Source organism: Acinonyx jubatus, chromosome A3 (assembly GCF_027475565.1).
Source record: "Acinonyx jubatus isolate Ajub_Pintada_27869175 chromosome A3, VMU_Ajub_asm_v1.0, whole genome shotgun sequence".
Taxonomy (NCBI): Eukaryota; Metazoa; Chordata; class Mammalia; order Carnivora; family Felidae; genus Acinonyx; species Acinonyx jubatus.
The window spans coordinates 50,908,917-50,926,259 of NC_069388.1; the positions used below are offsets into that span (position 1 = coordinate 50,908,917).

At 38.9% G+C, this 17,343-nt stretch overlaps 1 protein-coding gene and 1 pseudogene across 4 annotated transcripts in view; both read right to left on the bottom strand.

Annotated features, from left to right (window-relative positions):
* LOC106977302 (E3 SUMO-protein ligase RanBP2) overlaps positions 1–11,947 on the bottom strand; it is a 75,939-nt gene extending 63,992 nt beyond the window's left edge. The window contains exons 1-2 of one of the 4 annotated variants that reach the window (XM_053200341.1): positions 11,743–11,866; positions 923–1,059 (exon numbers count right to left, since the gene is read on the bottom strand). Coding sequence is in view for 3 of the 4 variants with exons in the window: in XM_015074781.3 (XP_014930267.1) it covers positions 11,743–11,814 (72 nt within the window). In the remaining variant the exon portion in view is untranslated. Of the gene's footprint in view, positions 1–922; positions 1,060–11,742 lie in introns of all 4 variants that reach the window. The other 3 variants (XM_015074781.3, XM_027069402.2, XM_027069404.2) reach the window with 3 other exon arrangements.
* A 4,907-nt stretch (positions 11,948–16,854) lies between these two features.
* Positions 16,855–16,951, bottom strand: LOC113602615 (uncharacterized; annotated as a pseudogene).
* Positions 16,952–17,343: the final 392 nt, after the last annotated feature.

The window sequence follows — 17,343 nt, forward strand, 5'->3', positions numbered from 1 at the left end:
CCATATTAGAAAAAAATGTAAAATCAATTATCTAAGCCTCCACCTTAGGAAACTATAAAAAGAACAAATTAAATCCAAAATAGGCAGAAAGAAAATAAAAATTAAAGAATAACATGAAACACAGTAAGAAACAGATAAAACCAACAAAACCAGGGGCTGATTCTTTGAAAATACCAATAAAATCAATAAACATACAGTCAGGGTAATTTAAGAAAAAAGACAAAGGATGGAAATCACTAATATCAGAAATAAAAAAAGGGATCACTACAGACCCCACGATTAAAAAGAGAATAAAAGGCACCTATGTGGCTCAGTTGGTTAAGGGTCAAACTTCAGCTCAGGTCATGATCTTGTGGTTCATGAGTTCAAGCCTTGCATCAGGCTCTCCACTGACCAGGCAGAGCCTGCTTGGGATTCTCCCTCTGCGACTCTCCCACTTGCACTCGCACTCACACGTGCTCTCTCTCTCACTCAAAATACTTTAAAAGCAAAAAATATTTTTTAAAGATAACACTATTAATAATTCAATGCCCATAAATTTGGTAACCTACATGAAATGCATCAATTCCTTAAGACATAATCTGTCAAAACTCACACAAGAAATAGATCTATATCTATTAAATAAATAGAATAAATAATAACCTTCCAAAACAGAAAGCACCAAATTCACTAGTGAATTCTATCACACATTTAGTAAGAAAGAATTTCTGGGGAAAAAAAATATATACAGAGGCAGAAAACCCAGAGTAGCCAACACAACACTGAAGAAGAAAAAAGCTGGAAGAACAGACACTACCTGACTTCAATACTTAGATAAAGCTAGAGTAATCAAGACAATGTGGTATTAGGTGATCCCTTCTCAAGTACTGACAAGATGGCAGAAGTGGAGCAAAAGAAGACCACCTTCCACAAATTCACCTACCGTGGCATGGACCTCAACTAGCTGCTGGATATGTCCAAAAGCAGTTGATGCAGCTGTACAGCACCTAGCAGCAGTGGAGGCTGAATTGGGGTTTGCGGGGGAACAGCACTCACCGGTGACACAGAGTCAACTGAGGTCTGACAAAGGAGCAAATGAAATATAATGGAGAAAATAAAGGGTTTGTGAACAACTGACATCCACATGCAAAAAACAAAAACAAAAAAATCTAGACACAGACCTTATACCCTTCACAAAATTTAACTCAAAATGGATCACAAACCTAATAGAAACATAAAACTATAAAACTTCTAGAAGATAACACAAGAAAATCTAAATTGACCTCAGGTTTGGTGATGACTTTTTAAGACACAACACCAAAGGCACATTCCATGAAAGAATGGATATGCTGTATTTCATCAAAATTAAAAATTTTGTTCTGGAAAAAAAGTTTTGTTCTGCAAAATACACCATCAAGAGAATAAAGACAGGTCACAACTGGGAGGAAGTACTTGTAAAAGAAACATTTGAGAAAAGACTATTATCCAATATACAATACTAACAACTGACAATAAGAAAACAAGCCAATTTTGGGAATGCAAGCTGGTGCAGCCACTCTGGAAAATAGTATGGAAGTTCCTCAAAAAACTAAAAATAGAACTACCCTTCCACCCAGCAACTGCACTACGTATCAGAATAGCCAATATCCAGAACACTTACAAACCAAATGCTGGCAAGACTGAGATGCTACAGGAACTCTCATTTATTTCTGGTAGAAATACAAAATGGTACAGACACTGTGGAAGACATTTTGGCAGTTTTTTATAAAACTAAACATATACGTATATATGATCCAGCAATGATGCTCCTTTGTATTTACTCAGAAGAGTTGAGAACTTAAGTGCACCCAAAAACCTGTACAGATGTTTATAGCCAAATCTTCAAAGCAACCAAAATGTTCTTCAGTAGATGAATAGGTAAATAAACTGTGATACATGTAGACAACAGAATATTATTCAGCACTTTAAAACAAATCAACTTTTAGGGTACCTGGGTGGCTCAGTCGGTTGAGCGTCTGACTCTTGATTTTGGCTTAGGTCATGATCCCAGGGTCGTGGGAACAAACCCACACTGGGCTCCAGATTGAGTGTGGAGCCTGCTTGAGATTCTCTCTCTTACTCTATCCCCCTCCCAGTCTCTTCCTGGCTCACAAACGTGCTGTCTCCAGTAAAATTTTTAAGAATCTTTAAAATAAACGAGTTATCAAGTCATGAAGAGATATAGAGACTTAGGTGTGCACTGCTGAATGGAAAGAGCCAATTTGAAAAGGCTACATACTGTAGGATTCCAACCATATGACATTCTGGAAAAAGCAAAATTATAGAGACACTAAAAAGACAGTGGTTGCCAGGGAGGAGGGGGAAAGATGGATGAACAGGTAGAGCACAAAGGATCTTTAGGGAAATAAAACTACTCTGTGTGACACAATAATGGTGGATACGTATCATTATACATTTGTCAAAACCCACGGATTGTACACCTTGAGTGAACCCTAAGGTAATCTATGGACTTTGGGTGATAATGAGGTGTCACAGTAGGTTCGATTGTAACAAGTACACCCCTCTGCAGGGAATGTTGATAATGAGAGAGGCCAAGCATGTGTGGAGAAAGGGAGTATGTGGAAAATATCTGTACCTTCTGCACAATATTGCTGTGAACATAACTGCCCTAAAACTGTACAAAAAATTAAAAATTTTTAACTTTAATTCTCAACAAAATACTCTCATCAAAATGAATCCAAAACACATTAAAAGTATTATACACCCAATATATGGCCAACTGAAGTTTATCCCAGGAATGCAAGGAAGGTTCAATATTAGAAAATCAATCAAGAATACATCATTTTGGGGCACCTGGGTGGTTGTTGGTTGAGTGACTCTGGACTTTGGCTCAGGTCGTGATCCCAGGGTCATGGGACTGAGCCCCACGTCAGGTTCTATGTGGAGCCTGAAGATTCTCCACCCCCCACTTTGGATTCTGTGTCTGCCCCTCCCCCCCTGTGCTCTGTCTATATCTCTCAAAAACATTAAAAAAATTTTTTTTAATAAAGTGAAATGGCAACATACAGAATGGGAGAAAGTATTTGGAAATTATATCCAATATATAATTTCTGCAACTCAACAAGACAACAAATATTCAATTAAAAGCCCAAGACAAAGAACCTGACAACACATTTCTCTATAAAGAAAATATACAAATGGTCAGTAAGCCAGAAAAAGATGCTCAACATTATTAGTAATCAGGAAAATTCAAATCAAAACCACAATGAAAAACCACATCTATCAGTATGGCTAAAATTTAAAAAGAAAGATAAAAAAAAGAAAATTACAAGTCTTGTCAAGGATGTGGAGAAACTGGAACCCTCTTACAGGCTGGTGGGGATGTAAAACGGTACAGCCACTATGGGAAAAAGTTTGGGATTCATCAAAAGTTAAACAGATTATGACCAGCAATTCTATTCCAGGAAATATACCCAAAAGAACTGAAAACAAGGTCACAAATAGATATTCATACACCCATGTACACAGCAGCATTACTGCAAAATTCAAAAGGTAGAAACAACCCAAGTGTAAAACAATCTAGATATGAAAAGACAAATACTGTAAGCTCCCACTTACATGAAATATCAAATACAGGCAAATTCATAAAGAAAGATTTGCGGAGGGGCGCATGGGTGGCTTAGTCGGCTGGGCATCTGACTTCAACTCAGGTCATGATCTCATGGTTTGTGGGTTCAAGCCCCGCATTGGGCTCTGTGCTGACAGCTCAGAGCCTGGAGCCTGCTTCAGATTCTGTGTCTCCTCTCTCTGCCCCTCCCCAACTTGTGCTCTGTCTCTCAAAAATAAATAAATGTAAAAAAAAAATTTTTTTTTAAAGAAAGATTAGTGGTAATCAGAGGGTAAGAGGAGAAACCTGACTAGTTACTGCTTAATTGTCACTAAGTTTCTACACAAATTTTTTTTTACCAAGTTTCTACCTGAAGTGATAAAAAGTTTCTAGAAATAGTGATAGTAGTTGAACATTATGAATAGAACTAATACAACTGAACTGTACATTTAAAAGTGATTAAAATGAAGGAGCATCTGGGTGGCTCAGTTGGTTAAGTGTCCAACTTCAGCTCAGGTCATGATCTCACATTTCATGAGTTGGAGCCCCATGCTGTGCTCTGTGCTGACATCTCAGAGCCTGGATCCTGCTTCGGATTCCGTGTCTCCTTCTCTCTGTCCCTTCCCCACTTGCACTGTCTCTCTCTGTCTCTCAAAAAATGAATAAATGTTAAAAAAAATAAAATTTTTTAAAAAGTGGTTAAAATGAAGGCTGGGAAGATGGTGTGGTGGTGAAAGAGGACCCTAACTAAGCCTGCCTCATCCCACAGATAAAACTAGAGAACACACACATCAGTGTAAATAACCCACAAAATGGTCCAAAGACTAGCAGAACAAATTCCACAACTAAAGGTTGAGAAGAGGCCACATGGAATAAGGTAGAAAGGTGAGGAGACCTGGTTTAGGAGCAAAATGGACCATGGCCATCCACGGCTTGCAGGGAGTCAGTAGTGTAGTGAAGGGAAATAGTTTATCACACCAGGGAGCCCTCATGGGGCAGATGAATTGCCATAATAGCTGGCTCTGAAAGAGGGGCCAAGGAATTTAAAAATCAAGATCTAGCTCTGAGAACCTGGTGAGCATTAGGAAGGGGAGTCCCCACCCTTAAAGTACCACAGTGTACAGAGATACAGCATAGAAGCAGCAGTTTGAAAATCATCTGGGGCATATAGGTGAATGAGTTATTTATTCATCTCAGGGCATCCAAATTGGTAATGAAAAAATAAAACTTCCACTACTTGCAGATGACATGATACTAAACATAGACTCCACCAAAAAACTACTAGAACTGATAAATAAATTCAGTAAAGCCAATATGCAGAAATCTGTATGAAGCAGCAAACAGAAATTAAGAAAACAATCCCATTTACAACCGCACCAAAAACAACAAAATATCTATGAATAAATTTATCCAAAGAGGTGAATACTATAAAACAATGATGAAAGAAACTGAAAATAACACACTCAAAAAATGGAAAGACATTCCACACTCATGGATTGGAAGAACAAATATTAAAATGTCTACTGACCCACAGCAATCTACATATTCAATGCAATCTCTTTCAAAATAGCAACAGCTATTTCCACAACAGCTCTAGCTCTATTTCCACAGAGCTAGAACAATCCTAAAATTTGTATGCAACCACATAAGATCCCAAGCAGCCAAAACAATTCTTGGAAAAGACAAAAAAATTGGATGTATCACAATTCTGGAGTTAAGTTATACTACAAATCTGCAGTAATCAAAACAGTATGGTACTGGCACAAAAACAACACACAGAATAATAGAATAAAAAATCCAAAAACAAACCCATAATTATTTGGTCAATCTCCAACAAAGGAGGAAAGAATAATGTAATGAGAAAGTCTCTTCTACAAATTGTGTTGGGAAAACTAAACAGCTACATGCAAAAGAAACTGGACCACTTTTTTATACCAAACACACACACACACACACACACAACCTCAAAATGGATCAAGGACCATTTATGTGAGTCCTGAAACCATAAAAATCCTAGAAGAGAGCGCAGGAAGTAACTTCTCTGACATTGGCAATAGAAACCTTTTCCTGAACAGGTCTCCTGAGACAATGGAAATACAAGAAAAAATACACTACTGGGACGACATCAAAATAAAAAGCTCCACAGTGAAGGAAACAATCAACAGAATAAAAGGCAACTACTGAACAGGAGAAGATATTTGCAAATGACATATCCAAAATATAAGAATTTATACAACTCAACACCCAAAAAACTAATAATCCAATTTAAAAATGGACAGAAGACAATGTAGTAACATTTCTCCAAAAACGCCATACAAGATGGTCAACAGACACATGAAAAGATGTCCAATATCACTCATCATCCAGGAAATGCAACTCAAAACTACAATGATATCATCTCACCCCTGTCAGAATGGCATAGGCGCACGCGTGCATAGGCGCACGCGTGCACGCGCGCACGCACGCACACACACACAAGTTGACAAGGATGTGGAGAGAAAGGAGCCCTCTTGCACAGCTGGTGGGAATGCAATTGTGAAGCCAATCTGGAAAACAGCATGGAGGTTCCTCAAGAAGTTAAAATAGAGCTACCATATGATCCAGTAATAGCAACTATTGGCTATTTACCCAAAAAATACAAAAACACTAATTCAAAGGGATACATGCACCCCTATGTTTATCGCAGCATTATTTACAAGAGCTAAGTTATGGAAGCAGCCCAAATGTCTATCAATAGTTAAATGGATAAAGATGTGGGGGTGTGTGTGGAGTAACAATGGATTATTACTCAACCATAAAATAAAATGAAATCTTGCCATTCTCAACGACATGGATGGAGCTAGAGTATATTATGCTAAGTGAAATAAGTCAGTCAGAGTAAGACAAATTACCCTATGATTTCACTCACATGTGGATTTAAAAAACAAAACAAGCAAAGGAAAAAAAGAGAGACAAATCAAGAAACAGACTTTTAACTATAGAGAACAAACTGATGGTTACCAGAGAAGTGAGAGGCAATGAAATAACTAATATGGATTAAAAACTTAAACTTATCATGATAAGCACAGAATAATGTATAAAATTGTTGAATCAATGGGGCGCCTGGGTGGCTCAGTCAGTTAAGCGTCCGACTTCAGCTCAGGTCACGATCTCGCAGTCCGTGAGTTCGAGCCCCGCATCGGGCTCTGGGCTGATGGCTCAGATTCTGATTCTGTGTCACCCTCTCTCTCTGCCCCTCCCCCGTTCATGCTCTGTCTCTCTCGGTCTCAAAAATAAATAAACGTTAAAAAAAAATTTTTTTTAATAAATAAATAAAATTGTTGAATCACTATATTGTATACCTGAAATTAATATAACACTCTATGGTAACAATAAATTAAAATAAAACTTTTTTAAAAAGGCATTAAAATGGCAAATATTGTTATATATATTTTACTACAATGTAAAATATCAATAACATAACATACCAAAATTCATCACACTATATACTTTAATAAACGAGTGGACTATATGGTATGGGAATTATATCTCAATAAAGCTGTATAAAATATTTTATTTTATATCAAAATAGTGACATATACTCAGAAAACTATTCCATGACCTTAGTATGACAGTATTGTGTGTACATCCTTAACAGGATATATTTTAAAAGAACTACAATCTTAAAACTTCATTCAGTATTAACAAATACCTGAGAAAAACAAGTCAAGGACTGTAGTTCATCATAAATATTTTTGAAAGCAAAGAATGAATATAGCAGAACTGGGTACACAAGGCCTCTATCCCCCTCCCCAAATTCATAAATTTAAGATAAGAAGTAGTTTATGACAACTTTCTTCCCCTTTTAAAAAATGAAGATTCCCACAAGTTAAATGTCAACATATAATAGAAAAACCAACTCCACTATTTTGCTTCCAAATATCTCATTAAAGAAGACAACCTTAAGATAACTGAACAGCAATTATTAAAGAATAATCTATAGAACAAACGGCGCCTGGGTGGCTCAGTCGGTTAAGCGTCCGACTTCAGCTCAGGTCATGATCTCACGGTTCATGGGTTCAAGCCCCACATCAGGCTCTGTGCTGACAGCTCAGAGCCTGGAGCCTGCTTCGGATGCTGTGTCTCCCTCTCTCTCTGTCCCTCCCCCACTCACTCTCTCTCTCTCTCAAAAATAAATAAACATTAAAAAAATTTTTTAAAGAATAATCTATAGAACCATAAAATTGGGGGAAACATGATAATCTTCTGTCCCCATTCTGTTCATTTTATAGAGGAACTAAAGCCTTAAGGAAGGTAAGTGCCTTTTTTAAGGATACATAGATAGGAAGAAAAGAGCCAACATTATCCATAATTCAGTCAGTCCATGATTCAGGACATCCATGAATCAGTCGCTACTTCTCTTCATGACATTTTATGCCACTGTAAGCAAATATTTGAATTCATCTAACCTCCTATCAGAACAGATGTAGGGCTGAAAATAAAAACACTGAGACCTGGAGAGATGCCACATTACCCTCATCTTGAACAGCCAACTGACTCCCCACTCCTAGGTCCCCAACACCTCCTGGAAAGAGCTTACGCAAATGGATTTGTTCTCAGTACAAACTAATGGGCTCCAAACTTATGGAGTCCTCTGAAAAGTATGAGGGCAGGGGTTATAGAGGCAGATATGCAAAGTGAAGATACTGAAATGATGTGTTCCCCAAACCCCTTCCTGTCTCAGAACTGAAGGAAATACGTTTCCAATTGAAAGGAAACTTCCAGGGGCGCCTGGGTGGCTCAGTCAGTTAAGTGTCCAGCTTAGGTCATGATCTTACTGTTTGTGGGTTCGAGCCCCACGATGGCTTCTGTGCTGACAGAACTGAGCCTGGAGCCTACTTTGGATTCTGTGTCTCCCTCTCTCTACCCCTCCCTCACTCATGGTCTGTCTCTCTCTCTCTCTCTCTCTCTCAAAAATAAATTTTTTAAAAAATGTTTTAAAAGAAAGGAAACTTCCAGAAAACCTACAAGATATCAATAACAAGAATCACATCACATTTCTAACAATACAAATGATCAGAAAATGAAGCAATACTTTTAGAATCTGACAAACAAAACTATAAATTAGATAAAAGACTTCTTCAGGCATACAATGTTAAAAAAAAAAAAAATTCCCAACCATTCCTTCTCAAAGCAAACATGATTGTGCTACACCAAAATAGAGGAAGTCAAGAGGACATGAGTTACAAGAAACCAAGAGTTTAATACAGAAAAAAAGTGAAGGGAATTCTAAGGATGATGATAAAGCAAAGTCCCAGGACTAGAACTGTGTAGCAAAGAGAAGCAGAAGTCAGTCCAGACTCCAGGAGTAAGACAAGAGTGCTCCAGAAGCAAGACTCTTAAAAAATTTTAAGCTGATGAGCACCTGGGTGGCTCAGTCAGTTAAGTGTCCAACTTTGGCTCAGGCCATGATCTCACAGTTTATGAGCTGGGAGCCCTGCATTGGGCTCTCTGCTGTCAGCACAGATCCCACTCCAGATCCTCTGTCCCTCTCTTTCTGCCCCTCCCCTGCTCTCTCTCTCTCTCTCTCTCTCAAAAATAAACACTTAAAAAAAAATTAAGCTGAAATTGACAGATTATGTGACCTCTTTGATCACACTTGAGAGTTAAACTGAGTTTGGGTAAAGAATTAGTAATACATCATTGATAACTAAACAAACCAAAACATAAAGCAAATATTAACTCCAGGAAAAATAAAACTACATATTAAAGGTGATTCAAATGTAAAAATGTGCTATGATATGTACCTTCCCATAACTACATAAACACAAACTATTCATTTAACTAAAAATTACAACAACAGAACTAGAAGAATAAGGAGACGAAATAAGATCTGTGGACAGAAATCTGGAGGAACAGTGTAGAAAGTGTCTAAAATGTTAAAAAGGAGATGGAGAAATAAAAGCATGTATATATGTTGTTCACAAGTCTGAAGTATAGATGGTAAGTGGCAGAACAAACAACTAAGAGCTGTCAGTTGCCTCTGAGCAGTAGGAATTAGGGGTGTGGAATGGGAAGCCAACTGAACAGAAATCTAGGAAAACTAAATAGAAGCGAACTAGAGAAAGAAAAATTAAAGAAACACAAGTGATATTTTCAATAAGGACAAAAGCAGGTGTGAAGGAACAGAAAATGACAAAAGAGGAGACAAACAAATGAAAGCATAATGAAAGCCTGGGAACATAGGACTATGGACCCATCACTGCATTCCAGAAGTCGGACATCACAGAAAGCATAGTCAGTTCACATTTGGTCAGTCTCTACCAAATTATGAGCCAAGTAAATACTAATCTTTCTACTCTTCACAACCAGTCTCTGCCTCCTCCATCTCCCTTCCAAAGCACCCTGTTTTGTCCCTTCACTTAGACTTAAGTTTATAGAATACCACCACCTGTTATAAAAGTTACTCACTTGCTAATCAAAATCCCACTGAAATCCCCAGGTTCTAAAGTAAATGATTTCTCATGTTTGAAGAAAAACATCTGATTAAAATACTACTCTTTAAATGTAAAACAGAGGTAGCCATAATAACCAGTCCTTCAAATTTTGCCCCAACCCCTATTTGATGGAAAAGTTAGGTAGTTCAAAGAACATTCTAAATTCTGTCTAGACCAGTGCCTCTCAATCTTTTGGGAGTTAGAATCCTCACTAAAAATCTCATGAAAGCTCTAAACTTGCTTTTTTGTTAACAAGTGTATTAGTTTCAGTGGTACAGAAACCCGTAAAAAGTTCTGTTTTAGACTCTGACACCACGTTTGTGTTTAGGACTATGCCAGCAGCTTGAAATTACAGTCTCTATGTAGGTACTGATTTCTCTCTTCTGATGGAACAGGCTACTCCATTACTCCTATAAAAACTAAAACAGACCTACTACCAAAATCCTACAGAGACACCTATTTGACCTTTAACAAGTACCTTAATCTCTCCAGGTTTCAATATCCACTGGATTGTTGGGAACACAGCATACAACATATGCCTAGTAAATGATCGAAGAAACAATTATAGCTATTATAATCATGTCGGTCCCTGGACTTTTTTTAAATTTCCTAACACCTCTTTATTTTCATAGGCCCTCGCCGAGAAGAGATCTTGAATGACTGCCCTTACTATGTGCCAAGCATGGCTCTAAAGGTTTAACATGGGTTATCCTATATACCTATATTCTCCTATCAACACCATTAATTACTCCATCTTATTGATGAAGCGTAACTTGCCTGAAATCATAGTTTATAAATGGCAATGCTGTGATTCAACTCCCAAGCAAACTGACTCAAGATCTTGTGCACACCACCCACCCTTATCCTTTTTCCCCACCCGCCACATTCAATCACTAAAATTCCGATGGATCCAAAATATATCTGGCACACTATCTTAAAAGAAGAAATATACGCTGACCATGTTGTCAAAAAGCTTAAAAATTTTAAGCCATAGTAACAATGGCCCGTAAGAAACTCAGAATTCCCAAGACTGCGTTTGTCAAAAAGGCAAATAGGCCTCTTAACAGCGGTGGGAATGGGAGCGAAGTGTGAAGAGTAGGAGCAGAACCGTTTCATAAACGCACAATGACAGATGCCTCAAAATGGGACTTCCAGTGTCATGTGCGTGGTCAGGGAATTCCAACTGTAGTTGCCCCAGCTCCGGTCTGCTTGATGCCTACGACGGTCGCCCGTCAAAGCAGGAAAAAGCCCACCCAGGAGCTGCGTCAGTCCCCCGCTAGGTTCCATCGACCTCCAAAGCCTGAAAGATGCCGCTTCCACCACAGCGGGTAAGTGTCCGGGACACAAGAAGAAATCCGCCGCATATGGCAGGCGCCTGAACGCGAAGGACGAGACCGCGCGGGCGCAGCCAAAGAACCCCCGGACGGGATGGGCCCTCGAGCGAAGACCGTCAGGAGCAGGCCAGGAGGAAGAGGAAGAGCAGGCGCCAACGGCAGCCCGCCGCGGACTCCCTCCTCCCCCTCCAGCTCGCGAGCGCCACGCCGCCCACCGGACCGCGCGAGCCGACCGGCGCCTCAACGCGCCAGGGAGCGGCGGCCGCCGGGAGCCATGACGCCGGCCCTGCGCCGTGCCACGGCAGGGCCAGGGCGGAGGCCGCCCGGCTCTCCAGGCCCCGCTCACCTCTCGGGGCGACGGGACAGAGCTCTGCACCGAGGCGATGTACCGCTCCACGTCGGCCTTGCTGCGCCTCATCGCGCCAGCGACCTAACTCCCAAGGCGCGGGAGGCCAGAGCCGAGGCCCACAGCGGTCTCCGTCTCCAGGAGCGAGCGAAGCGCCCGAAAGCCAGTGACGCAGCGCCGTCGCCGACCGAGGAGAGGTTCAGCCCGCGTGCGTGTTGCGACAGCACTGTGCGCCACGCCGACGTCGGCGTCGCTCCCGCCGCGAAGCCGACTGGCCGGCTCCGCCCTAGGCTCCGCGCGGTCCTTCCGAGACCTGGTGGGATTTGGGCTGTCAGAGCGTGGGTAGTGAGATGCCGGAAAGGAGAGTTCAACGCCGCGCTGGTTCCAAGGATTAGTCACTGGATCAACGAGATAATGTTTTCCCAGATGGGTTCTCAAAACTTTGGGCCGTTTCTTCGTAATCTTCATTACGCGATGCCGTGGAAAGAAAAAGCATTTTCAGCCCATTTTGGTGAGCGGGTAAATTGAAAAAACCTTTCTGGAGGCTGTTGGTTAAATAGATTATGTCGGACACGTGTGAATACGAAGCAATACATGTTAAAAATCCATGTTTTTTAAAAAAGAAGATGCTATATGAGAAAATTTAAAGTGCATAATTAAAAGATAGGCCATCAATACAGTTTTTAGACTATTATAATGGAATAATTTGAATAGCCCCCCAGATTTATATATATTTCAATAGCAGAGCCGTATATACCCAAATATTTACAGTAATCATCTCAGGTTGAGTCATCTGTATTTTCCAAATCTTCAAAAATGTTTACTTCCACCACCACGCTACTCCTCCCCCACGACCCTGAGACTGCTTTTATTGCATGGTTTTCTCAGAACGGGAATAAATCAACTTCTTAAGTCAAATATTCTGACAATGATACTCCTCAACTTATATACAGGTCTGGAAAAAACTTATTTGAATTTAAATTATATTTCAACAATAAAGAATACATTTTCCATTTAGGGGCGCCTGGGTGGCTTAGTTGGTTGAGCGTCCCACTCTTGGTCTGGGCTCAGGTCATGATCTCACAGTTTGTGTGTGAAATACAGCTCAGCATCTGGCTCTGCGCTTACAGCTGGGAGCCTCCTTTGGATTCTCCCCCTCTATCTCTTTCTCTCTCTCACTCTCTTTTTCTGCCCATCCCTTGCTCACCCTTTCAAAATAAACTTCAATAAATACATTTACCATTTAAAAATAGTACTTTGTTTTGATTAATTTATCTAATTTATGAAATTACACAGTTTACTTTGAAACGGGAGGTTTTCGGTTCTTTGTATTTCTGCGGTCAGATACATCTTTCATACCTATTCTTTATAAGAAAAACACTACTGTTTTATAAATCATTCTGTTCTTGAGAGCAATTCAAAATGAGCAGAATTCTATAATGAACAAAAATTGTTTTTCTTACTGCAAAACCATTTTTGGTCAGGACCACTGAACCAGTACAAATGAAGTGAGCCATAACACCTACTAACAGTTTATGTGCATATAAGTGGGCGTCCCTCAGTTGTTCTACCTCGGATGAAGGCAGGGAACTCTACAGTAATCTACACAGCCCCTCCATCCATCCTTTCGTTACAGAAAACAATGTTACCAGCAGGCTTTTTTAGAATATCCAGTGTAGGGGCGCCTGGGTGGCTCAGTCGGTTAAGCGGCCGACTTCGGCTCAGGTCATGATGTCGCGGTCCGTGAGCTCGAGCTCCGCGTCGGGCTCTGTGCGGACAGCTCAGAGCCTGGAGCCTGTTTCAGATTCTGTGTCTTCCTCTCTCTGACCCTCCCCGTTCATGCTCGGTCTCTCTCTGTCTCAAAAATAAATAAACGTTAAAAAAAAATTTTTTTTTAAATAAAAAAAGAATATCCAGTGTAATACCAGCTTAGAACAAGTATCAGTGGAAACAATGAACAAGAAAACTTTTAAAAATTGAATCATTATCCTCAGGAATATCTGAGTATATATTGTAACCATAAAACAAAAACAAGTCACTAAAAATGTTTACTTTTGAAATTTGAATTTTAAAATCTTAATTTAAGGATGCCTGGGTGGCTCAGTTGGTTGAACATCCGACCCTTGTTTTTGGCTCAGGTCATCATCTTGTGGTTTGTGAGTCCGAGCCCCACATTGGGCTCTGTGCTGACAGCTCAGAGCCTGGAACCTGCTTCAGATTCTGTGTCTCCCTCTCTCTCTGTCCCTACCCCACTCGTGCTCTGTCTCTGTCTCTCTCTCAAAAATAAACATAAAAAATTTTTTTTGTAATCTAAAATCTTAGTTTAAAACAAGTTTTATGGGGTGCCTGAGTAGCTTAGTCTGTTAAGCATCTGACTCTTCATTTTGGCTCAGGTCATGATCTCACAGTTCATGGGATTGAGCCCCTAGTCTGGCTCTGTGCTACATCAGGGAGGCTGTTTGGGATTCTCTCTCTCTCTCTCTCTCCTCTCTAAATAAATAAACATATTAATCAATTTTATAAAATATTTTCAGTGGTGAAGACATTAAGCATAAAAAGATCATATCCCTTTATACGTAAAGTCTTAATTATCTGGAAAATATCAAACAAATGAAATATTTTGAAATTTTTAACCGGAAGTTTATAATGTTATGGTTATGGATGATTTTTATCTTTTTTTAAATGTAGATGAAGTACAATTTTATCCAATCATTTAAATTTAACCTGGCCTCTTACAGGCCATCTCAGTCTCTCGTTTTTGGTTTTTCCATATTTTCCAAATTTTTTGAAGTAAATATTGCCTTTATAAAGAGAGAAGAGCAGCATTTTGTTTTGTTTTATCTCAATCATATTAGATGTGAATAAGAGAAAAGGAAATGGTTCTGAGATTAGTAATGTGACTAACATACATTAGAAATAACATGTAAAGAGAATATGGTTTGGGATGGAAGATCCTATTTTAGAAAGTTAATTTATTTTTCTTTAGGTGCCATTTATATATCCAAGTGAGGATGCCTAGTAGGTAGATGGAATAGTGGGATGAAGATCTGTGATGGATTGGAAGTCGTAAACCTTAGGTGACAGTTGAAACTATGAGTTTGCCTTGGAAAGAAAGTTAGTAGTAACAGCCATAGATAACAAGTAAGCACTTGCGCTGTTCCATGTCCTTTTCTTAGCATTCACATGTATTAGTTCATTTAATTCTCAACAACTTGAGGAGGGTACTATTATATATTATTATTCTTGGTTTTACAGATACAGAAACCAAGGAAGTGAGCAGTAAGCAACTTTCCCAAGCACACTTACCCAAGCACACTTAATTTTACTATATTACCACCATTAATCTGTTTTAGTCAAAAATTCTGAAAAGGAATGGGCCAAAAAGAGAATCTTCTTGAGGAACTTGGATGACTTTTCTTAAGTACAATTTAGTAAGCTTTAAAAACCTCAATTTTCACCAAATGAGAGGATGAGTCCGACCTTCTGGTCTTTAAAAATAGACATTCTTCTCCATGATGATGTATATTCTAGCCCACATCTTTTCCCAGCATAAACCAGTTACACCCAAATTTATTCTCAAGTAATTACCCCTCCCCCAAATTACACATCTAACTATAATGTTCTCTACAAGGAACTCCTTAGCACGGGGATGAATTGCACTCTAACAGCTCCATCAGTCATGTCGATGCATTGCAAATTCAATTTGAATAAGAGTTGAATTCATAGAAATATTTGGCTTATGACATTTTTCATTAGCAATGGTTTTACCTGATTAATCTGAGTCCTCAACTTCTGAATTAGTTGAGCTAACAGGCATTTAACATTGATGCTGATAAAACAAGTTTCTTTCATCTCCTCAAACACCTCTAGTATCTGTTGCTAATTAGCATCAATTGCAGACACAGCTTTCATATATCACATGATTCCTTTTTACTTCAGAACCATTCATACTGTCAGTTTATCCCATCATTTTCTCAGTGCTACCAATTTGAATGATCCTACAGTAATCCCAAACTACTACTTTGTAGACAGCATTTTGAATATTCTCATGGCTTTTGAACTTAATAGACATGATGATATTTAAAATGTTCATAAAGAACCTTAGGAACAAGAGAAACCAACATGATTGCACATTGCCATTTTTTTATTCATGGACATAAGTTATTTTCATTTTAAAACTTTTGCTTTGGTTGCATCTCTGAAAATAAAGGTTTTTGCATGTGCTGCTCTTGACATCCATATAACCTAAACTGTCATGTGCAGAAATTGATCCTTCACCCATCAACTGAGAAAGGATTTGCAACTATCACATGACAGCACAACCCTGCCTGGAATCATGTGAGGCAGAGCTTGTATAAATAATAAATTGTGAAATACATATATGTATGTATATTCTTTGCATGTATATATATGTGTATATATGCACATACATATGTGTGTCTGTATGTCTTTGGGAACTGAAACTCCCAAATCAGTGCTATCTAATATAATGTGACCCAACAAGTAACCTAAAATTTTCTAGAAACCACACTTTATTTTTTTTATTAATTTTTGTAATGTTTATTTATTTTTGAGAGAGAGACAGAGAGAGAGAGAGTGTGAACAGGTGAGAGGCAGACACAGAATCAAAGCAGGCTCCGAGCTGTCAGCACAGAGCCCGACGCAGGGCTCAAACCCACAAACTGTGAGATCATGACCTGAGCCGAAGTTGGACGCTTAACCGACTGAGCCACCCAGGCGCCCCTAGAAGCCACACTTTAAAAAGTAAAAACAAACAGGAGAAATCAGCTTTAATAATCTTTCATTCAACCCAATATATTTAAAATAGTGTAATTTCAACATGCATTTAATATAAACATTGTAAATAAGCTACCTTACATTCTTTTTTTGTACTAAGCATTTAAAATTTGGTGTATATTTCACATTTACATCTTAATTCAGATGCCAGGTTTTCATCAGTAATACTTGGTCTGTATTTAGATTTCATAAAATTTAGGTTTGAAAAAATAGATTAATATACTCAAGTTGTTCCAAATATACTTAGAAGTTTTCAGTAATTGTATATCAAGTTTCTTTGCTTACTTATTTACGTATCTATCTAGTTATTTATTGTTAAATATGGAACACTTCATGAATTTGCGTGTCATCCAAGCGCAGGGGCCATGCTAATCTTCTATCATTCCAATTTTAGTCTATGTGCTGCTAGCAGATATCAAGCTTTTAAATTAAATTAAATCAGAGGCACCTGGATGGCTCAGTCGGTTAAGTGTCAAACTTCGGCTCAGGTCATGATCTCACAGTTTATGGGTTCGAGCTCTGCGTTGGGCTCTGTGCTGATGGCTCAAAGCCTGGAGCCTGCTTCGGATTCTGTGTCTCCCTCTTTCTGCCCCTCTCCTGCTCATGTGCTCTCTCTCTCTCTCTTTTTGAATATAAACATTAAAAAAAAATTTTTAATGAATAAATTAATTAAATCAAATTAAAAATTTCATTGCTCAGTAGCACTAGCTACGTTTCTAGTGCTCAAGTGCCATATGTGTCTAGTGTATTGGACAGCACAGTTCTGTATAATTCTGTTGCTTGTTGTTCAGATACTAAACATGA